This window comes from Phocoena phocoena, chromosome 8 (genome assembly GCF_963924675.1).
Source record: "Phocoena phocoena chromosome 8, mPhoPho1.1, whole genome shotgun sequence".
In the NCBI taxonomy this organism is placed as follows: domain Eukaryota; kingdom Metazoa; phylum Chordata; class Mammalia; order Artiodactyla; family Phocoenidae; genus Phocoena; species Phocoena phocoena.
The window spans coordinates 1,041,445-1,067,095 of NC_089226.1; the positions used below are offsets into that span (position 1 = coordinate 1,041,445).

The window sequence follows — 25,651 nt, forward strand, 5'->3', positions numbered from 1 at the left end:
AGTCGCTGCCACTGAGACTGTGTCGGGACAGAGCATCACTCCCTGCCTCTCCCGCTCCCGGCCTCTGAGTGGGGACCTGGGGGTGGGTTCTGCGGAGCCCCTGGGTGACGCTTCAGGGGCCCAGGATCCAGCGGCTCCCTCACGCCTCCCCCATTCTTCTCCCCGTCACAGGAGCCCCCTTCTCAGACCTGCTCCTGGCCACCTGTGCTCCCCACACGGGTGGTCCGAGGCGGACTCCTGTGGAATCGCCGTCACCCTCCTTTCTACTCTGGGGCCTTCAGAGAGACCAGCCTGATGCCAGGACAAAGGACGGAGACCCTAAAGCACAGAAACCCCAGACCTGTTGTTCTGTTCCATCTGCCCTGGCAGGGCCGGCCAGGGCAGACACCATGGGCCCCAAGCCCGGGAGTGATGCCAGGCTGGGAGGGGGCGAAAGACCCCAGCAGTCCAGCAGAGGGCTCCCCGGCTCCCCCCTCGAGGCCCCACGACCACACAGGACACCTGGCCAGGGACTGCGAAAGACGGCAAGCAGCCCCCACCCCCGGCATCAGGAACGAGCTGCTCCGAGGAGATGCAGCCCCTCCGGCCGGCTTTCCTCTGGCTCCTGCTTGCGGAGCGTAAGGCTGTCTGTGCTCCCGGCAGGCGGCCAGCCCTGTGTACGGGGAGTCAGGCTGCCAGAGGGCTGCTCTCCCCATACCTCAACCTCGTGGAGGGAGCAGAGCGCCCTCCCTGGCTCTTGTCCCAGCGCAAGGAAGGAGGTGGGCCCTCCACCCAGCACAGGGTATAGACCACACGGCACCTCCCCAACGCCCACTGGGCTCCGGGCCCCTCGCCTGGGCTGGGACTAGGGAGGCAGGAGCCCCCAACCCAGAGCCATGAGAACCACAGGCCTCAGGGGCTCAAGGGAGCAGGTGGGCCAGGAAGAGAGAGGAGGGGCCCGGGCGGTCCCAGGGCTCCTCCCTGCCCCTGGCTGGGGGACTCTGGATTAGCAGAGGGATTTACGGAAGGGGCAGAGATGATCTGGACCCCGAGGGCAGGATACCTGAGCACACACTGCTTTGGAAATCATGCGATTTACACAGCGAGTGGGAAGTAAAACCTCCCTTCTCCCTAAACTGGGGGCACGAAGAGCAAGCCGGCCTCATGTCCGGCCGCCCCAGACAAGGAACCGTGCGCGGCCCTCAGCCAGGAGGAGAGGTGCCTGTCTCCCTGGCTTCCCGACAGGGCCAGCCCTCTGCCGGTCTCCACTCACACTCCTGAGCGTTGGAAGCACAATTTTCCTCCCCTGTGGAGGCAGAGGAAGGGCCTGAGCCCACTGAACAGGTGTTTACTTTTAACCGCTAATAGCCCCTACTCCACTTAGACTCATGGGATGGGTCTGCGGGCCATGGAGAGCCCACTCCTGGGTGCATGGGTGGGTGGGCAGTGGGCCGCAGCCTAGCGACCTAACATTCACGGAGTATCGGCCGCCTGTTTTTGAAGTGGATTTAACTCAGCATAGTCACGAAAACTTCGAGGGAGGGCTCACGTCCCTGAGGGCCCTGAGCCACCTGCAGGACGTCCCACACCCATGGTTGCCTGGGAACCAAGTGGGTGGCGGGGAAGGGAGGGTGGGCAAGGGCGGGCACCGTCGAGCAAGTGAACTCATGCAGGGCTCTACTCTGCCTCACTCGCCGGGACCAGCCCCAAACGCAGGGTCAGCTTGGCTGGGCTTGGGCCACCTTGGCCCGAAACCCAGGGCTCGTTTTCAGGAACCTTGATAACGACGACACGGGTTCCTCTTCTTTTTTGGCAGACGCTAGTTCTATTGTTTTCACCTAATACCCTCTCTAGCTGCATGTGTATTTATTTATAATTATAACCCTGATGGACTGCAGCTTTCACCTTCATTGGGAATGAGTTTGCTATGAATCAGAATTGGGTCCGTGGCTACAGTTTGTTTTCCAAACGCAGTGTGTTCCCTGCTCCCCCCTGTACAGGAGCGGGGTGGGGGCCGGAGGACAGAGACGGGGAAGGTGGAGCCCCCAAGCTGCACTATCGGGTCTGTTTTAATTTAACTGTATTTAATTTGTTTTGAAATTAAAAGTCAAATATGGTTTTTAACAGTCTTAATCCTCCTCAGCCCTGCCTTAGTTTTCCTCATTCATTTAACCGTCCAACCTGTACTATCAGGTGCCTTGGGGGGACACGCGTTGTTCCCAGCACAGCACAGGGCCGGGAAGCCAGAGCTCTGCCTGCCCGGGGCTGCCTTCTCTGAAGAGGACACAGATGCCCGGGGCCAGGGTGCTCTGACAACCGTCATCAGTTCCAAGGTGATGGATGAGGCAAGCTGGGCGGGGTGCAGCTGGGGAGGTGCTGGCACCCCAACTGGGCCGTCAGAAAAGGCTCCCTGGCCAGGTGGCCTCCGAGCCGATGTGCAGAGAACTGGGTCCAGGAAAGAGAAGCTCCCCCCGCGGGAGAGCGCTTAGCTAACAGGTCACTGAGGGCAGCTGACTGGGAGCGGGGGGTGGGTCACACGTGGGAGCAGGGGGCACAGACACTCTGCTCTGGAACCAGGGCGAAGCTTGCAGCTAGGGAGTGAAAGAGAGGCTGTCGGAGGGTTTGCAGCAGAGGACGGGACGGACCCAGTCTAACCGGCCTTTTAGAAGAAGCGCTCGCTTCCTGTGTTGCCAACAAACAGGACACGGGCAGGCAGCCTGAGACAACAGTGAGTCGGACGAGGCGCAGCCCTGACGAGAGGGCAGCGGGCGGGCTCTGGACACGGGTCAGGGGTTTGCTGATGGGCTAGACGTGAGGTGCAAGTACAGCCACGAGTAACCAAGACAGAACAGAACTGTGTCCACTGCTCCGGGAAGACTGCAGGGGACAACGTGACAGTAAGTTTGGGTCATGGGTTTGTTACACTCACAGGAGAGGTGAGTGGACAGTGGTGCCTGGAGCCCCGACGGGGATGAACGTGGGAGAGAACGAGTGTGGAGACTGCTGCCAAGGCCCGTGGGCGAGGCCTCCACACCGAGTGAGGGCAGAGGCGGCCTGGGAGCAGCCTGAGATGCCCAGCACCTGGAGGCCAGGGTGACAAGGAGGGCATTCCCTGCCAAGGTGCTTGGACAGGAAGCTGGGGTCACTGGGCAGGCAGGTTGGCCCAGGGACCTCACCCAGGAAGGGCCGCGCGTCTGCGAGCTGGTGGGTGCGGAAAAGCAATGCCAGGGGACTCTTCATCACACAGATGGCGTCACCCTGAGTCTTCCAAACCCCAGCTCCGTGCACACTCCCCAGCGGAAGCCCCCCACGCGCTTCGTGGGACGCGGCATAAGTCAGGCAAGGTGGCTCAGCGCCCATGCTGGCCCCGTCCACAGAGCCCGCTCTCTCCGCCCAGCCCCGGGCTCCCCGTTCAAGGCGGCACAGGAAGAGCTGGTGAGTTTGGACGAGATCAGGGACTGGGACCCCCGGCCATGATCCACCAGGTTAGCTTCAATAAGCCCCACTTCTCTGCCCCCAGCGGGAGCCTTGGGCCCAGCCCCCTGTGACCATCTGTTTGGGCCCAGGGGCTGCGCACCACTGCCCCCGTGCAGGCCCCTCCTAAGCCGAGCAAGGGCTCCCGGCCGTGGGGAGGAGGGCGCTGCTGGGAGGCTCTCAGCTTGCTGTTCCCCACCTGGCCCCCACTCCCGGAGGGATCCGCTCTTCCACTCAGACTATGAATGGAGATCGTCCGTTTGTGGCAGGAGGATCCAGACGTCGCTGGGGAGGCATACTCAGCACTGTGGCCAGCGCACGTGCCGCTCCCGGCCACCCAACACGGCCCCACCCTGCCCACCACACTGCAACAGCCGAGTCTTCTCAGCACGGCGACGGCCGGGCTACCGTGTGCCCGGCACAAGCGGGGTCAGAGAAACACCACCAAGGAGGATGAGATGCAACTCTGTGGCTTTACCGCGATTCAAGGCAGCCAACCTGAGCCTTAACACGGGACTCATCCCGTGGGGGCTTGTCCGGGGTCTGGACGGACAACTGAAAGGAAGGCTGCCCCTCCCTCGCCGCCTGGCCCAGGGTGGGGGCCCCAGGACCCCAATACTCCTGCCCAGGCCCCTGCGACCGCACCTTCTGCCTGCAGCCTCCTGGACCCTCCGGAGCAGCTGCCTCTCCTCCTGGGCTGGCACTGCCCCTCGCGGAATGAGAGGGAAACACGCTGTCTTGGGAGGTAAGGCTCAGCGTTCCTGACCGTCAGAGGCGATCCGAGCGGGGTGGAAGGGGGCCGGGGTCCCTCCAACGCACCGACTTCCTCCCTGGATGGCGGAGAAGGCTGGCCCAGGTGCCCCCACCCTCCACAAATGGTGACGTGCCCCCCCAGCTCAGAAACAGGGCCCACAGGGACACTCAGAGCAGACTGTCCAGGAGCTGTGCCCCACTCACCCCCACGGGGGACAGTCCCAGCCAGAACCCCCATCCCGCCCGTGGGAGCAGCGAAGGCGGACGGCAGCAGCCACAGAGCCGGGAAGCTCTTCGGGGAGGGGCCCCCCCTCGCCCCCAACCCGCTTCTCCGGTTGTGCAGGGGAGGGTCTGGACTGCAGCCGTGGGCAGAAGGGCCTGCTGTTGCCCTGCCAGGAGGCCTGGGGGCTGCTCAGTTCAGGTAGGTGCCGGCCCAGGTAGGGCGTTTCCGTGAACTGTATCACTGGACCCGCCATCTTCTCCTCGAAGACAATGACCTGGGGGACACGGCCAGTCTGTCTCGGAGCCAGATCGGGCCCGTCAGAACTTCTGTCCTCTCCTGCCCGCCAAGAGCCCCCGGAGAAACACCGTGAGACAGGGAGGGCAGGGATGAGAAGGGGTCCCAGGAAAAGTGCTCCCACCTGGTTGAGGCCTTGGTCCAACCAGGCACCTGGGAGGTAGAGGGTCTCCTGGGGCCCGATGTTCCAGTAGCGTCCAAGGTTTTGGCCGTTGATGAATACAACCCCCTTCTCCCAGCCCTTTAAGCAGAGGAGGGGAGGTGGTAGTTGACCACATAAACCACCGAACGTAGAGTCACAACGGGAGGCAGAGGTGCACACAGGCCCTGAGCTCTCCTCTCAGCTTCCCAGGGACCAGACTCGTCCCAACAGCCTCTCGGTACCGGGAGGGGAGCGCCAGAGCCCGTTCCCTCTAGCGCTGAGCCCCGGCAGGGCACCCGGACCACCGGAGCCCGGACCTGAGAAGCCCACCAGGTGGTGCCTCTGCTCTGACCCCACCCTCACCCAGGGAGGCCACGACGGAGACCCTCCGGGCACACGTGGTAGGGGGGCTCCAGGAGGCCAAGCACCAGGCTGGGGGCCCAAGGAGCGGAGCCCAGAGCACCTGGCAGGCAGAGCTACCAACCACCAGCTTCACAAAGGTGTCACAGGGGGAGAGGGAGACTAACAGCGGCCCCGAGAAGAAAGCAGGGAACACGGGCACGTCAGGGACAGGGTTCCACTTGTCTGCGTGGAACCTATGGGCAGGACAGAAGATGAGGGATGGGGGGCGCCTTCTCAGGTCCTCCCCGCCCTGTGAGCCGGCACAGCAGTGGCAGCTGGGGGGAGGAGCAGGGGAGCGCCCGGCGTGGCGGCGGGGTGCGGGGCGGGCACCAAGCCTGGGGCAGCCTCAGGCCTCCTGGCTCTCCTGCAGGCCGTCCAGCTGCTCCCACGCTGTGCAGGGCAGGACCCACCTCTGAAAGAAGCTCTTCTTCATGTCCAGGCTGTAGATTTTGAACTTTTTCAGGGGAGAATCATTCAGATAGATATTTCCAATTAAACCTGTGGGGACGAGGCAGGGACACTGAGCGAGGCCGACGGTGGGGGGACGGCTGACCCGCCGGCTGGGCACATACACAGAACGTTTCTGGAAAGTTCAACAAAGGACTCCTGCTGAAGGGCCAGCACCCCTAGGGGGCTCTTTGCACGCATAAAACCTTTCCCTGCAGCCCCAAAGCCATGAGAGCAAGTGACAGCAGCGCCTGCCAGGCCCTAGTGTGCAGGGAAGGAGGCGCCCGAGGGCAGTGTCGGCCTCCGGCCCCTGGGAGGGGGACGCTCCCTTTTGGGGGCTGAGAATTCCAACACCATGAAAGGAGGCCTCCAAGAGGTCACAGTGGCTCCAGCCTAGCTTCGAGGTCTGTTCAGTGGAGTCCCAGACGAAACAGACCTAGTAACTCAGCCAGAAATCTTCTACACAAGCCAGCATTAAAGGTTTTTTTCAAGTATTTAAATTGTGAACAGACAGCACCGTGGCCAGGACGCCCGAGGCTAAGGCACTGCACACACTTGAACAGTGACTTCCCAGCACCTCGGGGTGGGACCCACTGGGTGTCCTGCATCCTCTCAGTCACAGAGCGGCTGAGTCGCCAGATTGGGAACCCAGACAGGCTGGGGGTGTTCAGAGGGCTGCAGACCCTCCTGAACTGCAGGTGCAGGTGTAGGGGGTGCACACGGCTCTGGACAGGAGGTCTGTGACTTGTGAACACTGAACCCTTCCAGAGGACAGGACTGCGCACCCCCGGCAGGGCCTGCGACTGGGCAGGCTGCCATGCTCTCTGCCCCCAGGAGAACAGAGGAAGTGAGGGCGGCCAGCACCACGAGCTCCTTAGGGAAGAAACTGAGACCTAGGGAGGAACCCGGGGGGCTTTCGGGTCGGGGAGCAGAGGGGAGGGGAAGCACACCGAGGCCCTTCTGGAGGGGCACATCCCCAGGACACAGGAAGGGCCCGGGGCTGGGCCACATCACTTCCCCCGAGGTGACAAAAGCAAACAGCCCCGAGCGCTAGGAGGCCACCAGGCTTGCTCCAGGGTAGGATTTATTGTCCGAGGTCCTATTTCCTAACTTACATGAAACCGCCCACATTTTGATAAATGATGAGAAAGAGGCAAGTTCAAGCAGAGTTTAGAGCCCGGTGGGATATTCCCGCGGGAGGGCCGCCAAGAGCAGGCTGTCCACCTACGTCCTGTACCCTCCTCCCCAGCACAAAGGAGGTCACCCAGAGGTTCCCAAGGTGGATCAAAAGGAAAGTCAGTGTGAAGAACCAAGAAGGCACGGGTGCTACACCACCTCCCTCCAGGGGGCCTCCGGGACCCACCTCCCTCCAGGGGGCCTCCATGACCCACCTCCCTCCAAGGGGCCTCCGGGACCCACCTCCCTCCAGGGGGCCTCCATGACCCACCTCCCTCCAGGGGGCCTCCAGGACCCACCTCCCTCTAAGGGGTCTCCACGACCCCACCTCTCTCCAGTGGCCTCCATGACGCTACCTCCATCCAGTGGCCTCCATGACCCCACCTCCGTCCAGTGGCCTCCATGACCCCACCTCCGTCCAGTGGCCTCCGGGACCCACCTCCCCACGATGGGCCCCCATGGCCCCATCTATGGCATCAGCCTCCATGACCTGCAGGTGCTGCTGTGGAGAAGGGACAGCCACGCGTGTGCTGTGACCCACCTTTGCGCTGATCGTCAATATTAGTCCCGTAGTTGACTCGCCCGCGATTCTCCACCAAGATCCTCAGCATCGTGAACCCCTGCTGGGAGCACAGAGGGCACTGACGAAGCCTGGTTCCCAACCACCAGGTCACAGCTGTGGAGCCCCAGTCCTCTCTAAACTCTGAGGACGGGATGGGGGTCCCTGCTCATCAGAAAGCCATGCCCACCCCCAGCTCTGTGGCTGAGCAGCCCCCTCGTCCAGGCCTCCCTCCAGGCCTCCCGCCACACCTGCCCAGGAGGCGCCTGGCACCAGCCTCCCAACCCCGGGGACAAACCTGGATCGAGGGGATGACAACCTTCTCCCTCTTATAGTCCAGGAACCCTATGGAGACCGTGTTCACAAACACCTGCCAGAGGAGCAGACAAGACCCCCCCCCGTGTCAGCCTGGGGGAGGCGTGGGGGTCCCTGCCGAGCACTCAGAGGTGATGGCACAGGGGCCAGGGGGAAACGAAGGCCCCAGGTTCCAGTGGGCAGCACGGCCGGCGGGGATGGGCCATCTCCGCACACGGGTGCTGCACATGAGAGCCTCAGGGGAGGGGTCTGGTGTGCGGTGGGTCACGGCAGTTCAGAGGGTCGCCCCTACCTGTCCCCGGTCCCGCACATAGGCACTGAGGATGCCGGAAGAGGTGATGGTGGTCTCGTACAGCGTGTACCCAAAAGACTGCCCGTTTCCCCCATTTATCGGGAGGTTCTCCATGTTGACCGGCTTCTCCGAGGTGACTGGCTGCACAGACACGAGACGGGAGGCAGAGGCTCAGCACAGAGAGGCGGCCTCGCCTTCTGGGGGCGCGGGGAGCCGGCAGCCCCTATGGGGGTCAGCACGCGGGGGTGGAACGTTTTCTCTATTTGACTTCTATTACACAATCAAGCTCCACAATCCTGATTTTGGTTTCTCGTCACAGTCTGCAAGGCTCTCCAGGCTCTCGGGGACAGCGACGGAGGGCACGTGATAAGGACAGAAGGCAGGCTACGCACGGTGGCCTCGGCGCTTTGTGACCAGCGTCATCTCTAAGCTGGCGCTGGGGAATGCGCCCGGCCTCCTCCCTCCTCTCTGCCTACTGCCCGCTGTGCTACCAGCTCCTCCTCTGGTTCCCTTCGTCCCTCCCGCTTCTCCCCCATGTGCGTTTGTCCTCTTTCCTCTGAGCTCTAAGGTTGGGGAGTGGAGCCCAAGGCGGTGGCGCTTCCTCTGGGCCAGCCCATCCCGCCAGCAGCACACACCTCCTCCAGGTAGGGCAGGGCGTCCCACAGGGACAGGTATAAAGCTGGCATCACTGGCTCATACACCGTCTTGGGAAGAAGGTCAGGTGGGGCAGGAAGCGGGGCCCCTGCAACACAAGCAGACTGCAGAGCCGTCCCCAAAGGACCCCAACAGTCGTTGTGCCTCCAGCGCCCGCCCCCCGGCCCCAGCTCCTGCCCCAGCCCAGCAGAACAGGCCCCTCCCAGCCCGCCGAGACCCCGCCAAGAAGACGAGGCCAGGAGGCAGGTAGGCAGGGGCTTGCTCACATCCTCAGGAACCTTGACACCTAGGAGAAAGTGAAGCGGCAAGACCCCAACTCGGATGAGAACAGTCGCTCAGACCTGCCTGTCCTCGTTCCTGCACGCGCATCACCTGGGGCTGAGGCGGGGGGTGAGGGGTTGGGGGCAGAAGAAGCAAGTCTCCTGGGGTCTCAGAGCAACAGCCAGCCGGCGCCTGCGCCTGCAGCTACCTGAGACAGAGCCGAAGGACTCCCGGAGCCCTGTGTACTTGGCCGTGTAATCCCCGGCCTCCGTCAGCACCGCGTCATAGTCTGCAAGACACTAGCCGTGTCACGGGCCTCAGCCCCCAGGACAGCATTGTGGAGGCAAAGAGACAGGAGGAGCTGGTGGGGCAGCAGGGTCCTCTCCCTAGCAATTCGGGAGGCAGAACACTTGATGTGAGCCGTCAGTCAAAATACCACATGCGCTAGACACTACCGAATGCCCCCAAACTGCCCAGACCCCACATTCCAGGCAAGGGGCCAGGGTGACCTCATCCCAAGGCTCTGAGGAGGGGAGGGGCTACCCCCACCTGAGGGCCTTCCCTCCCGGCCTTGGCCTGCCTCCTCTCCCCAGCTGGCATGCAAAGGCCCAGGCACGTCAGCTGGCTTGTCACCTACGGCCCTGGCAGCTTAAAAGTGACGGTCCGGACAAAACCTTGCCTTCACATTAGAGGTGCCAGCCACTGTCCCCGAGGGATGCCCCGCGAGAGCCCAGGCACGGGCGTGGGGCGCCACGTCAGGGGTACTTGCCGTAGCTGGTGACATCGGACTTGTAGTCCTGGAAGTGCACGGCTCCGTTGATGAAGCCAAAGTTGGTGCCACCGTGGAACGTGTACAGGTTGATGGATGAGCCAGCGTTGATGATGGCCGACACGGTTTTCAAAACCTCTGTGGGAGGAGAAGGGTGCAGAGAGCTGGCGCCCGGGACGCTGTGAGCCCGGTCCCCGCTCAGGGTCCCCCTCACAGCTCTGTCCTTAGGTGTCCCTAAACCCAACCGCAGTCCATGGCGGGAGGACGGGACCCCGGCCCCAGAGCCCGGCTTCCAGCTGCTTTCAAGTCCCAGGCAAGTCTGCACCTCACACGGGCTGCAGCTCAGGCCCACCTGGCTCAGTTAGCGAGACCTAATTAGAGACACGGTTCTGACCACCTCCCCGCCCCACCTGGACTGGAAAATGAGCCCATGACACAGACAGAAACAGCGGAGGAGGAATATGAATGGTTAATAAATATCTGTAACAGAGTTTAAAACCCCGGCACTGGTCAAAGAAATGAAACTTACACAAGGACCTATCAGACAGCAAACGCTGACATCATTTAACGCTTGGTGTTGATGAATCTGAGGGGAATGGGCATCTCGTGTAACGGGGGGGGAGCGGTGTCCTATTCCTGGCAGGCAGTTTAGTTAACACAGATCAAACCCGCGTGGAGGAAGGACTACTGCCAGCAACTTATCGCAGGGAAACATGCCAGGTGAGCCAAACTGACGTGCAGGATCGCCCGCTGCACGGGGTCCGTGAACACAGACCCTGGAAGCACCCAGGTCCTCATCAATAAGAGATCGTGGGTACGACACCAGCCCAACGGGGTTCTCTGCATTCTCTAGAACAGGGGTGGAATCCACACCTCACAGTGTAGGCAGCTGGGCTTCCGCGTGTCTCACTGGAACAGGCAGGCGGAACAGACACACCCTCACCTGCCCACACCTGCCCACACCTCTACCTGCACGTGCACCCGGGAGGGCAGACAGAGAGACAGAGGGTGCCCGCATTACACACATCGAAACGTCTGCTCTGGGCTCCGGGGTTTTTATTTCTCCTTTATACATGTCCTGCATTGGCTAGACGTTTGCGATTGGCATGCATTACTCCAGAGCAATTATAGAGACACCCCAAAGCCATGTCTGACCGCTCGTTGTCACCTGTCAAGACAAACAGCTCTGGACGCTCAGGGCTGACTGTCCACGCAGAGACTCCCGGAGCCTCACACCCTCAGCTAATTCACATGGATTAGCACCTTATTTGGAACTTATTCCTGCGTCTGAGGCCAGCACACATGCTGGACGGGGGTCCCACAGGCACCCACCTGCGGAATCCAGGATGCTGTGGGGACCGCCCCACGAGTCCAAACCAGCCCGTCCAGCACTCCATCACCATCCTGGGCTGGACGCCCCGTGCACCACAAAGTGAGAAGTTAGCCGGCACCTCCGTCCTCCCGACCCTTCCCTGGCTGCACACCTGGGCTTCGAGGCCGCTGCCAGCAGAGCACAGGGGAGCCCCCAGTGCACCCGCACTGGCTCGTCCTCCACGTGCGGCCGCCACGTGGCAGGGGGTGGATGGAGCTGCCGAAGTGGGCACGGCAGGCCCGGGGCCTTACTGTGGTTTTGATGCTGCATGCAGTGCTGGTGGGGAACCCGGGGACCTGCCCGAGGTGAGCTTTCTCCAGAACGCAGCACCTGACCTGCAGTCCTGACAGCGGCTTGCTGATCAAGCCGCGTGTGTCCTCTTCAGGGCAGGAGGATGTTCTACCGGGGAAACCCCATCTCTGAGAGCCACACCATGGACACAGACCCTCAGATGCTGCGTCCCTCTGGCCGGAGGAGTCAGGGGGCTGTGGAGCGGCCCCGCTCCCGGGTCTAGCTTGGTTTCAACGGAAGTATGCAAAACTGGACCAGAACATGAGAGCGTTCCAGCTTCCACAGTGCAGGCTCTGCAGCCCGGCCCCCCAGCCTCGGCCAAGACGCTCGAAGGTCTAACACTGCTTCGGCACCCTGAGGCTGCACAGGACCGCCCCCGGGACGCAGCGGCCATGCCCGGGCCCAGCTCCGCTCTGCCTACGTGCACAGAAGCAGCAGGGGAGGTGCTGCCCCGACGGCGGCCCCGTAGCTTCCGCGCCACAGAGCCTTCCTCCCACCCCGAGCGCCCCCTGTGGCTGTCGGCCTGGCGTCCGGGGCCAAGACACACAGAGCATCACCGCCCCAGCCAGGGGGCGGCAGATTCAGGGTCTGTTGAGCAGAAGGTCCCGACCATGCCGTGGGAGAGGCCACATAAGTCACAACAATTTTCTAGCAAGGCCCGGGGCTTGGTTTTCTTAGGGCTGCCTACCTCCCGAGGGGACACTCGTACCACATTTGGGTCACTAAAGAGAGTCACTACGTCACACAGGTCAGCAGCCTCCAGTGCCAGGAGGGGCCCACCTGAGGGCTGGGCTGAGCCGTCCACCAAACGGCCCAGGTCACCGTGGCTCAGGGCTGGCTCGGCACCGACTGTGCTACATGCCCTGACCTGCCACTGCCGGGGGACACCGCCTGGAGTCTGTGTCCTCAACTGTAAAACGGCTATACGGAGGCCAGTCACGTGGCTACTGGGACAGTCACATGAGATGAGGCACCTGGAGCCCTCAGCACACGCTGCCTGGCCCTGGGAAGCGCCCAGAGACACCCGCATCCAGGCTCCCGTCACTGGACACGGGCCGGGCCGGCAAGGCGCAGCCAGACACCCTGAGTGAAGCGGAGCAGGGCCACCAGTGACCATCTGCAGGGGCCTCTGATCTGAACAGGGACAAGTCCACGGCCCCTTCTTGGAGAAAAACACGTGGCTGAGCAGCGGGAGAGAGGCCGGTGGCCACGGGCGCTATGGACAGGCCAGCCAGCCTGGGGCCACCTCTCCACAGACGACTCTGCAGGCGCCCGTGGGGAGCATGGGTGTTCTGGGGGCTCTCCAAACATCATCCCTTTGACCCTCATACGGCCCTACGAGTAGGTGCCAGCACTATCCCCACTTCACAGAAGAGGGAAGACAAGCTGAGGGTCACAGCACCGTCCTTGTCCTGGACAACATCAAGGACGACCCTACTCAGATCCTGGGCAACTACGTACCTAACACGTCTCTTCCAAGTGGGTCACAAACTCCCCGAGGGCAGAGACCCTGTGGTCGCGGACCCACGTCCAGCAAGCACGGTACAGGGCGCGGGAAGGAGGGAGGGGGCTGGGCCTGTACCCACCTGCACGCTGTCGCCCCCAGTCTGCTGAGCAGCCCGCCGGGCCCCCCCATCCTGCTTCCTCCTGGGCACCCCCCTCCCGTCCCTCTAAGCAGCACATGGCGGCCCTCAGCCCTGGGGGCTTCACACTGCCCTGGGGGCCTCCTGCGGCCGAGCCTCTGGACGCCACCTCTGCTCTAAAAAAGGAGTAGCTGGAACGGGAGGCACCCCAGCACCCCCGCCGGCATCTATTCTCGGGGTGGGGGGAGCGAACCCTCCAACAGCCCCGCCGGGTACAGGCCTCAGGGCGGCATCCAGGCCCCGTACACAACACAGGGTGAAGGCGGCCTCCATGCTGCCAATGGGCTGCCTCAGCTGGACCTTCTCTCCCCTTAGGGGAGAGGAGAAATCAACAAAACAGGACTTCACTGCAAGTTCCCACCAGCCCCATGGATGCTGAGATACATCCGACGCGCCTCTCTCCTCTGGCCTGGGTGGACCAGGCCCCCGTCTGGCAGGTGACAGCAGTGTTTCTGGGCTCAGAGCAGCCTGACCAGTGAAGGTCAGACACAGGGCAGGGACGTGTCTCTCCCCTCGATCCCCAGGGCCCACACTGAGCCCATCTGGGGCCAGCTGAGTCCACAGAACTCTAGTCAAGAGGCCTCTGTGAGCACACCCGCCTACAGCTTCAGAAAGGGCCCCTTCTCAGGAGGCTGGAAACCACCTCCGAGCACCAGCTGACACAGCGACCCTCAGAGCACCCGTCACACCGCTTCCGTCGCCAGGGGCAGGCCACACGGGTGCGGCGTGGGCCGTGCAGGGGGAAGGGGGGCTGAGAGCTGCAAGGCTGGGCCCAGAGGCCCCCTGGCCCAGCTAAGCTCCTGACACCCAGGCTCGGCTCAGCTCACCTCCTGACTCACCTGGACACTCAGCAGAAAGGTGGTTAAAAACTGCAGCTCGTTTTGTGACTGTAAGTTGATGGTGGCTAGCACTGCAGGTGGAAAGGAGAAGAGAGAACAGCTGTCACCCAAAAGCCAGGAGAACTCAGAATTCCCCTGACCATTCTCAACTCACCTGCAAATAAATTAATCTTGACACCATCTTCCACCTCCAACCAGAGTTTAGTTCCTCTGACACTAGGAGACTTAGCCGGTTCATCTTGGAAATTCCACCACTCAGCACAGACCTCACAGAGATCCACTTGCTAAGCATCTGTGCTCGATTTATGGAATTTTTACAACCAGAGTGTGCATTTCTGTTAATTACTCCTTGCAGGAGCCCGGAGTCTGACCTTTACTTGGCACCTCCGGCCTCCGGCACTGGGTGATGATCTAAGTGAAGATTCCCCTTTTACATCTCAGATGAGAGCTAGTTTTCTGTCCCACCGCAGCAATACTTTCCATGGCTTTCCACCAGGGAGAGGTATGCCCTAGAAAGATGTGCTATGTGTTGCCCACGGCCATGGACGTGACCGAGCCCAGAGCAGAAGTTGGCTCTGAGGCTCCTCGCCTGCTTCCTGTGCCTGGACAGGGGGTCTCGCACGCCCGGGCCTGAGCGGAAGGCGGACGGTCACTGGACCAGCCTGCCGCCCAGCCACCCTGACGCCCTCCTGTCGGACCTGAGCCCCGATCACCAGTGATTAGAGACAAACAAACGGCAGGAGGGACTCCGGGAGACCAAACAACCTGCCCCAAGGTCACAGCGCCGGGAACAGGCCCACCCGATGTGGGTACCCCGCATCCAGACCCTCCTCACCTAAAGTGGAGACCCCTGAAGACAGGGGGCCGGTCTGAACCAACCCGGCAGAAGAAACCTCGGAGCCCAGCGCACCTGCTCCCATCCCTCCCCCACCCCCAACAGCCCGGCGAACACAGGTGAAGGAGGTGGCGGCCACAGGGAGAACGAACAGGGCGGGAGACACAGCAGAGGCCACGGTTCACCTTGGGAACTTGAAAAGGGTCTGGGGGCCTGTAACCAGCCTTGGGGAGCGGAGGTGACCCACCCACCCCAGCCCAAGGCCTCCTGCGGACCCTGCCTCCCACCCCCCTCCAGCCTCCCCACCGCCCCGTGGCCGGCCCCCCAGGAAAGCCAAGCGCGGCGGCCCCAGGCACCAGGGCCTACGGGACAAGGACAGCTCAGGAGGCGGTTCCTGCCCCTTCCTGCCCCCAGATACCCGCCATGACGGCCCAAAGGGCTCCCCTCCGGAGTCAATCCCACGAAAGACAGCCCTCCCAGCCCCACTCCTGGCTCCCCACAGCGGGGACCACTGGTCACAGCTGCTGGCAAGTACGCTGTGAGAAAAGAAATGTATCCACGAAGAACGTGATGCAGGAAACAGAAGGACTGGGGGAAGAAAGTTGAGGCGGTCACCCAGAAGGTAGAAGGAAACAAGCAAAGCAGAGAAGAGACAGGACAGCACAGCAGGGAGAGGCCACCACAAGCGTCAGATCCGCGAAGGGGCGAGTCCCTCAGACACCCTGAACCCGAATCCCACAACAGGACGTGCTCGTCCTCTGGCAGCGACAGCAGATCGCAGAAAACGACAGGACGACAGCTTCAACGTCCCAGGACGTGGGACTCCAGGGGACCCGGGCTGCCATTAGGCTGGGGACAGTGGGGCGCCGGTGCCATTGGACTGGATCAGAATCCGACACACAGAGGCGCCTGAAAACACCATGATGGGGGTTTGGAAGCTGCTGGTAAAGTGTTTGTTTAAGAGAGAGACAAGGAGAAGGAGGGACAGAAAAGAACTTAAAAGGAAAGTTAAACCAATGAGATAACTACACTGGAAGCGAGTCGACCACACTGTCCAGAACAACGGTCGCAGCGCCCGGCCACGTTTACGTGTCGAAACGCAGGCCCCGAGCATCGCATCCATGAGGGCTGGGGAGGGCGGGGGGCGTGAGGGGGGGGCCTGCCCCAGGAAAGCTGTGGGGCAAGGGTGGCAGGAGAGACCTGAGCCCTCAACCGGAACAAGGGTTTTACGTCCCTAAGTACAGAGCTCTCTGTGTGTGGTATTTACAGTCATGGAGGAAGAGCCAGGAGGGAATGCTATAGCTCAGAATGGTCACTCCTGGGCAGGCGAGGCTTCTTCATAAGCATCTCTAAGGTTTTACTTTCACACCTTGTGAAAGCCTTCCTGTAATCACATTTTTAACTAATTGAACAAAGTCAATCCAGGTGGCAGGCGTGGGGCAGGGGCCGGGGTCGGGGTGAGAGGCAGGGTCTGCGGTGGATGGGGCGTGGGGACCAGCAGCCCAGGAGGCCCCCTGTGCGGACGTCGCGGCTAAAACGTGCTCCCGCCTCCAGAGGGTCCCGCCCGCAGGACTCAAGCCCCACAGCCCCTCCCAGGCCCTGACCCGACCCCGACAGGCAGACCGCGGGGAGCCTTGGAAGCCGCCACGGGGACACAGCGCCACCGCGTGGACACGACGGGAAACTTGTCGGGAGGAGAAGAGGACCGAGCGAGCTGCGGGAGCTGCCCGAGCTGCCCGAGCTGCCCGAGCTGCCCGAGGTCAAGGTCGGAGAAACGGTGCCCCAGACCACCAGTGAGAAGAAAAGGGACCAAAGGCCCCATCAGACGGGTCAGAGGTGATGAGCACGACAACTTAAATGTGTCAGGTGGAGGTCACTGTGACCTTGCAAAGGGTGGTGTCGGCGGAGAAATGACCACAGGACCTAAGACAGCAGGAAAGGGGCCGGGGAGCCAGTGAGCGTGGACGCGGGGAGAGTGGTTACAAGCGGGGACAGAGAGACAGCTCTGTGGGGAACGGGTCGGGGGGCTTCTCAGGAGGAAACAGCTACACAGGCGTGTGCGGGCGGGAAGGACCCAGGGCAGGGAAATCAGGTGACATGGGCAGGGCAGGAGGAGAAAGGGCTTCGCTCCAGGTGGGGGCGTCTGACCTGGAAGCGGTGCCAGGTGGGGGAGTCCACAGCAACAGGGAGAGAGGCGGAGCAGAGGCACGGGTACGCGGGACAAGAGACACGCGCTCACCCCCGGACACCGCCGCCCAGACGACCGGCCGGCGCTGTGGTCTGAGCAGCCCCGGGCAGGACTTGAGCGAGCTGTCCCCACGGGACACCCGGCACTTGGTCTGCCCGGCCCTCTTTGTAGGACCGTGTCCAATGCCCACTCCGCTGCCCCGTGTCCTGCAGGGCCCTGAGCGTCCCTGGTGCTCAGCGACTCGGCTATGCAAGCCCACCTCTCGCAGCCCCTCCAGCCCCGAGGCCCTGAGCTTTGGGGCCCAGCCCCACGCACGCAGGAGAACAGGCATCAGAGACTCCTTTGTGGCTAAGGCCATCTAGGGAGCACAGCCAGGCCAGGCCGCCGTCCCGTCCCCTGTCCCCATCCCTGCACACAGCCTCCAGGCAGGTACCTCCGTCCACAATCCCCTTGCTCAGGCCGTCCTTGTTGTGTGAGGTCAAGAGCAGCTCCACGATTCCCCGATCCTCCAAGGCCTGTGGGGGAGTGAGATGAGCCAACCTGTTGTTCCTCAAACCTCCTGCCACATCACACGCTGAACTCTCACCACGCGGCAGGCTGTCAGGCCCGAGGGGCGCTGGGCAGCTGGCTGCTGGTCCCGGATGGATGGCCTGTCAGAGCCACTCGGCAAGGCCACCAGGCAGAAGACTGAAGGGCTCTGGGTGGAGGGGCCGGGACCCCCAGGGCAGCCCACCCCTCCCTATGTTGGGCCTCGCTGCAGCCACGCACCCGGGGAGATGGGAGAGGCGCCTTGGAGGGTGCAAATCACAGGAGGAAACCGCAGCGGGAATGCGCGTGGTGCTGGGGCCGACCGGCGTCCTTCCCCGGGAGCAGCAGCCGTGGCTCAGGAACAATCACCATCATGCAGGCGTCCCTGCGAGCGCCTTGCACAGGCCGTCCTGGTCAGCCTCACACCTGACATTTCACTGCAGGGTGAGGAGGCTCAGAGACAAGGGCTGCAGCGTCCAGAGCTGGCGGGCAGGTGCGCACCTGAGCCAGTCCATCCCCGTCGGGCTCCGCATGGGGCCTGAGGCCTGCGGACCAGAAACCCCAGCAAGGGCACTTTCCCGACATTTCTTCCTCAGGTATTATGACAAGACTGCTTATTTCAACCAAACTCCTTTGGAAAGAGGTGAGGCAGTGAGCAGTGACTAAGGCTCCCATCTTCCCGGAGGCCGTGAGGACACAGCAGAGAGGCCTTCATTCTCAGGACTTCAGTCGGGGGAGGCCAGTGCAGGATCGAAGCAGCCAGCCCGTCGCCGATGCTCAGCAGACCCTGCTCAGGCCCCCCTGTGCACGGCATTGGGGGGTGGGGGGAACACAACTTGACAATGTCCATCTCCTAGGGGCACAGACTGACCGCCTGCACCGCGAGGGACAGTCGCTGCCCCCGAGCACCTGCCACCCGCCAGGCAGAGCTGGGCTGTGCCGACCACCTCACTGCTTCCCCACAGGGCCAAGACAAGGACGCTCCCACCTCTGCTGTGCGCGTGGAGACCCTAAGGCTCAGAGGGCAAAGGCCCGTGGCCGTCCTACGCAGACAGTCCCACATCTGCAGAGCCCCGAGGAAGCTGCACACGACTCAGGGCACATCCTCCCAGGGGCTTCAGTGATGATGGCGACTGCTCCTGAGCCGCGGCCGCCGCTCCCGGGGAAGGACGCCGGTCGGCCCCAGCACCACGCGCATTCCCGCTGCGGTTTCATCCTGTGATCCGCACCCTCCAAGGCGCCCCTCCCAACTCCCCGGGCGCATGGCTGCAGCGAGGACCAACGCAGGGAGGGGTGGGCTGCCCTGGGGTCCCGGCCCCTCCACCCGGAGCCCTGCAGTCTTCTGCTGAGCGGCTCTGACAGGCCGTCCATCTGCGACCACAGAGGCGTCCCTTTGTCCACCTGTCTCACATGCACCCCTTCCCAGACACCAGGGTCACGACTGGGCAGGGGAGGTCTCTGCGGGGCTGCGCCCATCCCCAGCAGGGCAGCTTCCTTCTCTGTAGCCCAGAGACTCAGTGAGCACCTGCTGGGGAAGCCCAGCCCAGGAGAGTCTCGGGGTCTGTGCTGGGGCAGTAGATGCCCTCCTGGCCTGAGCCCTGGCCGGGCTCCTTCCAGCCAACCCCAAGGAGGAGGCCAGGGTGTGACTGGGCCTGACCGTCAGGACTGATCTCTCCCCATCCAGCTTCAGGAACACCACCCTCCCCAGAGACAGCCTTGCCCCTACAACGGGGGCTTCTGCAGGGGGGTGGGGGGCAGGGGAGAGTGGGTAAGAACCTACAAGCCATCTGCAGGGACTAAAGGAATTCCAGATGGACACAACTCTGCCTGTGACAGCAGAATGGATGCCACCCAGGACACCAGGGGCCGGAGCAGCCCTAATTAAATTAGTGGAGTCACTGAGGCCACTTAAAGCTTCCTCGCCTCACAGAGGGGTCGACCCTTCCAAGTACAAAACACCGGTGTTGCTGATAACATCACGGTCCTGTTTACTGACTGCTCACTGGATGCTGGAACGGCACTGCGTCTGCAACCTCACTACACGCACAATGTGGAGAGGTAAATCCTCTCGTTAGCCCAGCTGCACAGAAGAGGAAGTGAAGGTTTAGAAAAATGAATGCAATTTATTCCAGGTCTCATTCACCAAGTGACAGGAACCACCTCTGAGCAGAAACCTGTTCTTCTAAGTGTTGCCCTGGGCCTGCCCCTCCCTGCTCTGACACACAGTCAGGGGCTCCCAGCCACCCACACGCTGGGATCAGATGTCTGAGCTCCACCCCCAAGACCCTTAGTTAATGGGATGGCATATGGCCTGGGCACAGTGAGTGTAAACGATTCCCCAGATGAAGCCAATGTGCGGCTGACAGTGGGGCCGCTGCTTTGGGTGCTGGAGCGAGAGGAGCAACCCACCCCTCCAGGAAGGCCTCCAGCCATCGCCCTCAATCAAGGTAGTTCCATTACTCTCAGCCCCATGTGCACTGTGATCCCCATTAAACTCAGCCAACAGAGGGCAAATAAGCGAGGACCCTGTTGGAATAAAGGTCTGGAGAAAAGATTCACCAATTAATAAATGGTGCTGGGTGACATCAGACCCTCACATTGCACCAGAGCCCAGAACACCCCACGAAGAGGTGACCCAAGTTGACTCTTACCTTCTTGACGTAAGGCATGTAGGCAGGGTCTTTGTGGTAGGGACCATACTCATTCTCCACCTGCACAGCAACGATGGGCCCTCCGTGCTTGTACTGGGAAAAGAGAGAACAATCAGAGCTGAGTGTGCAGTGGGAACCGTACTAGCTAATGTCACCACACTTATTGCCAATTACAGCAAAACAACCCATTAGAAAGCGCAAGTCTCAAAAGGTTTGGTATATAATTGAGTGGTGTCAGTAAGACAGGGAGTAGGAAGCGCCAGGCCCTCGTTCCCCTATGGAAACATCAAACAAACAACTGCACGCTGACAGAAGTAACTTTATAGGAGCTCTGGAAACAAGTCAAATGTTTAAGCAAATGAGTGAATACCCAATCAAGAAAAAGACATGTTCAAAATGGTAGAAGATTCCATGGTTTCGATCACCTTTGTCCCACCCCCTCCCTGGCGTAGCATGGTGCAGTCAAAAGGACGCATCCCTATTTCCAGTTCCCTCCCTGAGGACAGAAGGAGCAAGATGGAACTTGTTTGCAATGTTCTGGGCTGTCTGTAGGCTCCCCAGGGAACTAGTTTCTGTCTCATCTGACTTTGAGGTCAGACAGAAAATGTTGGCATAGTTTGGACCTCAGGCTGGAAGCTGCAGAAGGCAGTGATGGGTCACAGCATGTACACATTTCAGCGGGACTACAAACCCATGGATGCCTGGGGGCAAAGGATTACAAAGGAAGGAAGGGAGGAAGGGAGAAAGGAAGGAAGGAAGGAAGGAAGAAAAGCATACACACAGGCCAGACAGGACATATGCCAAGAAAATATCTGAAAAGATCTTAAGCCTGCACCCCAGGCTGATCTCAAGGCTCAGGAGCCCACTAAATAGTAAAGGTGTCCCCAGAAGACAGCAAACAATGGGAGAGAGGGCTGTTTTTATAAATGCCCAATTTTCACCCAAAAAACACAAGGCATACAAAGGAACAGGAAAACGTAGCTCATTCAAAGGAACAAAATAAATCTCTAGAAACAGTCTCTAAAGAAGCTAGAAATAGTCTCTAAAGAAACACATGTGCTTAACTTACTAGACAAGGACTTTAAAACAGCTGTCATAAATATGCTCAAAGAGCTAAAGAAAAACATGGACAGAAATCAGGAAAAGGACTTACGGACAAAGTCAGAATATCAATAAAGAGACAGAAATGATTTTAAAAAAGAACGATACAGAAATTCTGGAGCTGAAAAGTACATTATCTAAATAGAAAAATTCACCATAAGAGTTCAACAGCAGATTCGAACAGGCAGAAGAAAGAGTGTGCAAACTTGACGGCAGGTCATTTTGAATTACTGAGTCTGACAGGCAAAAAGAAAAGAGAATGAAGAAAAGTGAAGAGAGCCTGAGAGACTTATGCAAATCAGTAAACAGACAAATATACTCATTACGGGAACCCCAAAAGGAGAAGAAGGGGGCAGAGAGATTATTTGAAGACATAATGGAGGAGACATGGATATACAAATCCAAGAAGCTTCAGTGCACTCCAAGTAGCATTAAACCAGAGACCCACACCAGTACACATTATCAAACTGTCAGAAGACAAAGAGAGAGTCTTAAAAGGAGCAAGAGAAAAGCAACGAGACATGTACAAAGGAGCCCCAACCTTGCAGGACATTTGGTCCTGTCCAAAACATCCATAAGACGTTCATTCCATAAGATATTTAGTTTATGCCAAAAGATCTGGTTCTATCCAAAATATCCATGAGCATATTTGGTCCGTGCCAAATGGTCTTGGACAGAACCAAACATCAAAGCCCTGTTAGTGTGGACCAAATGTCTTATGAACATTTTAGACAGGACCAAATATCTGCTAACTATCCCTAATAAGACTCTCAGTAGATATCTCATCAGAAATCTTGTAGGACAGAGGCAGTGGGATACTATATTCAAAGTGCTGAAGGAAAAAACCTATCAAGTGAGAATTCTATATCCAGCAAAACTGTCCTTCAAAAGTAAAAGAGAAACTAAGACATTCTCAGACAAATAAAAGCTGAGGGAATTCATTACACCACTAGACTTGCCTTACAAGAAATGCTACACCGAGTTCCTCAAGTTGAAATGAAAAGATGCTAGATGACAACTCAAAACCAAATGAAAATATAAAGTTCTCTGGTAAAGGTAAATATGTGAAAAAATGTAAAATCCACTATTATTGTAATTTTAGCTTATAACTCCACTTCTTATTTTTTACAGGATTTAAAACAAGTGCATAAAAATATTATGAATCTACATTAATTGGTACATGATATATAAAAATATAATTTGTGACAGCAATAATATAAAGGGGCAGAGCTTTTAAAGCGTAGAGTTTTTGTATGTGATTGAAGGTAAGTTGGTATAAATATAAAATAGAATGTCTTAACTTCAGGACAGTGTATATAATCCCCATGGTAACCACGACCAAAATATCTGTAGACGATACACAAAAGGGAAAAAAAAGGGAATAAAAACTTGTCATTAAAAAATCAACTAAATACAAAGGAAGGAAGTAATGGAGGAGATGAGGGAGAAAAAAAGCTATAAGGCATACAGAAAACAAACAACAAAAGTAAGTGCTTCCCTATTAGTAACTACTTTAAATGTAAATGGATTAAACTCCCCAACCAAAAACAGATTTACAGAATGGATTAAAAAAAAACCTTTTAGTGGGCTTCCCTGGTGGCGCAGTGGTTGAGAGTCCGCCTGCCGATGCAGGGGACGCGGGTTCGTGCCCCGGTCCGGGAGGATCCCACATGCCGTGGAGCGGCTGGGCCCGTGAGCCATGGCCGCTGAGCCTGCGCGTCCGGAGCCTGTGCTCCGCAACGGGAGAGGCCACAACAGTGAGAGGCCCGCGTACCGCAAAAAAAAAAAAAAAAAAAAAAAAAAAAAAAAAACCTTTTAGTTCTAATAAACAATTCAGCAAACCTGCAGGATACAAAATCAATGCACAAAAAAAATCAGTTGTTTCTATACACTACCAACGAATGCTACTTACGATAGCATCAGACAGATTTAAATATTTATGAATAAGTGTAATCAAAGAGGCAAAATACTTAGACACTGAAAACTACAAAATGTTGCCAAAAGAAATTAAAGAGGATGCCAATAAATGGAAAGACATCCTGTGTCCATAGACTGAGAGACTTAATATGGTTAAGATGTCAGTACTACCCAAAGCGACCTACAAATTCAATGTAATCCCTGTCAAAACTCCAGTGTTTCTGAAGAAACCATCCTAAAATCCACATGGAATCTCAAGAGACTCTGAATACCCAAAGCAATGCTGGAAAAAAAAAAAGAACAAAGTTAGAGGTCTCACACTTGCTGATTTCAAAACTTACTACACAGCTATGGTAATCAAAACAGTGTGCTACTGGCCTCAAGACAAACATACAGGACTTCCCTTGTGGTGCGGTTCTTAAGAATCCGCCTGCCAGTGCAGGGGACACAGGTTCAAGCCCTGGTCCAGGAAGATCCCACATGCCACAGAACAACTAAGCCCGTGTGCCACAACTACTGAGCCCAAGTGCCACAACTACTGAAGCCCGTGCACCTAGAGCCCATGCTCCGCAACAAGAGAAGCCACCGCAATGAGAAGCCCGCGCACCGCAACAAAGAGTAGCCCCCACTCACCACAACTAGAGAATACCCGTGCGCAGCAACGAAGACCCAACGTAGCCAAAAATATAAATAAATAAATTTATTAATTAAAAAAAAGACAAACATACAGACCAATGGAATAGAATAGAGGGCCCAGAAATAAACTCTCACACGTATGGCCAAAAGATTTTCTACAAGGATGACAAGACCATTCAATGGGGAAAGGACAGTCATCTTTTCAACAAACAGTGGTGAGAAAACTGGATATCCACGTGCAAAAAACGAACCTGGGCCCTTACTTTACACCATCTACAAAACTTAACTCAAAGGACATCACAAACCTAAATGTAAGAGCTAACACATTGAAACTCTTAGAAGAAAACACAGGGGAGAAGTTTCATGACACTGGATCTGGCAATGATTTCTGGGAGGTGGAACCAAAAGCACAGGCAACGAAAGGAAAAACAAGATACGTGTGACTTAACATTAAAAAGTTTTGTGCATGGGGGCTTCCCTGGTGGTGCAGTGGTTGAGAGTCCGCCTGCCGACGCAGGGGACGCGAGTTCGTGCCCCGGTCCGGGAGGATCCCACATGCCACGGAGCGGCTGGGCCCGTGAGCCATGGCCGCTGAGCCTGCGCGTCCGGAGCCTGTGCTCCGCAACTGGAGAGGCCACAGCAGTGAGAGGCCCGCGTACCGCAAAAACAACAACAACAACAAAAAAAAAACGGACAGATGTGCAGGTGACAAGCTTACCACCTCCTTCCTGTAAGGTGAGCCCAGGAAGTGATCCTCCGCTTTCGGAGAGGGTCTCCCAGGGCAGTGGGAGGCAGAAGGGCAGATCCCGCCACCTCCTTGCAGGAGGCTGATGAGGACCGCTCTGAAACGTCCCAGCTGAGCCAGAGGGCGTCCCTGTGAGCGCTGCAGACACTGACTACAACCGAGGTCACGGTGGAACCGGCAGGCCTCACACTGCGTCACAGCCAGCCCCTTGTCTTCCGTCCTACGTACGCACGTGTCCAGATCCAGACAGGACAGCATCGCCGCAACCAGACACGGCAGAGATAGCATCGTCAACTCCCGGGACGTGTGGCCTCCAGCGGCGACCAGGCCAGGCTCACACAATTTCAGGCTAACAAGGGTGTGGACAAGCTGGCACTCGAGGTAGGAACCTGCAGAAGCAGTTCTTTCCATCCCCAGAACATGAGTCCTCACTGGTCCCGGGCATCAGTAGTTTGGTTCCATACATAATGTACACTGTGACCCCACTCGGGCTGCCCTAAGCAAATGTTCAACTGAATCTGGGTCCAGGCCTTCATATCAAGATGCTGACCAAGAAAACACTCTGCCCATCCACGTGGCCATGCCGGAGACCCTCACCCAGACGGACATGTTAAACTGCCCAGAAGACATAATCACACACAGAAACCTCCTCACTTGCGTCTAAAACACCAATTTCTCCTCATCACTTTCAAGATTCTGATGTGGCTACAGGCTCCCATGAGGTCCAGCTTCCTCGGCTGGACCCCATGAACTGCCCCCTCGGGGGTATTTAGGTCTCACCAGCCTTCAGCCCTGTGCACGCCTCCCTCAGCTGGGAGGTTTGGGGGCCCAAGGAGGGGCCCGCCCACTCTCCGGTCCCGGCCAGCGCCCCTAACGTCCCCAACCCAGAAGACTGCCTCTTGCACCAACCCTGGAGCCCCACGAGCTTCATCCCCCAGGAAATGAAACACTGTCCCCAGGTCTGCCCTGGCTTCCTGCATGTGCTCCTTGGCCTGGGCCCAAGGCTCTGGCTCCTGATTTGCTGGGAGAGGGCTTAATATTTCCAAAGGGCTGGGGCCTTCCATCCAAAAGCGAGTGGCTCATTCTGCAGAGATGCCTGGCCATCGTGCAGCACCCTGCAGCCTGTGGCACCACTGTAAGCCTGGAACCTCTGCCCTTCCCTCCT

The 25,651-nt window shown here is 58.7% G+C and overlaps 1 protein-coding gene across 1 annotated transcript; it reads right to left on the minus strand.

Moving 5' to 3' along the window:
• Nucleotides 1–4,406: 4,406 nt before the first annotated feature.
• GLB1L2 (galactosidase beta 1 like 2) lies at nt 4,407–24,744 on the minus strand. Its single transcript, XM_065881552.1, is given in 16 exon segments — nt 4,407–4,703; nt 4,848–4,964; nt 5,350–5,461; nt 5,678–5,765; nt 7,432–7,510; nt 7,748–7,819; nt 8,057–8,197; nt 8,692–8,798; nt 9,180–9,260; nt 9,741–9,878; nt 11,073–11,112; nt 11,114–11,149; nt 13,874–13,956; nt 17,342–17,423; nt 20,088–20,180; nt 24,460–24,744. Coding segments are annotated over 16 exon segments (1,851 nt in total).
• Between the last annotated feature and the right edge of the window lie 907 nt (nt 24,745–25,651).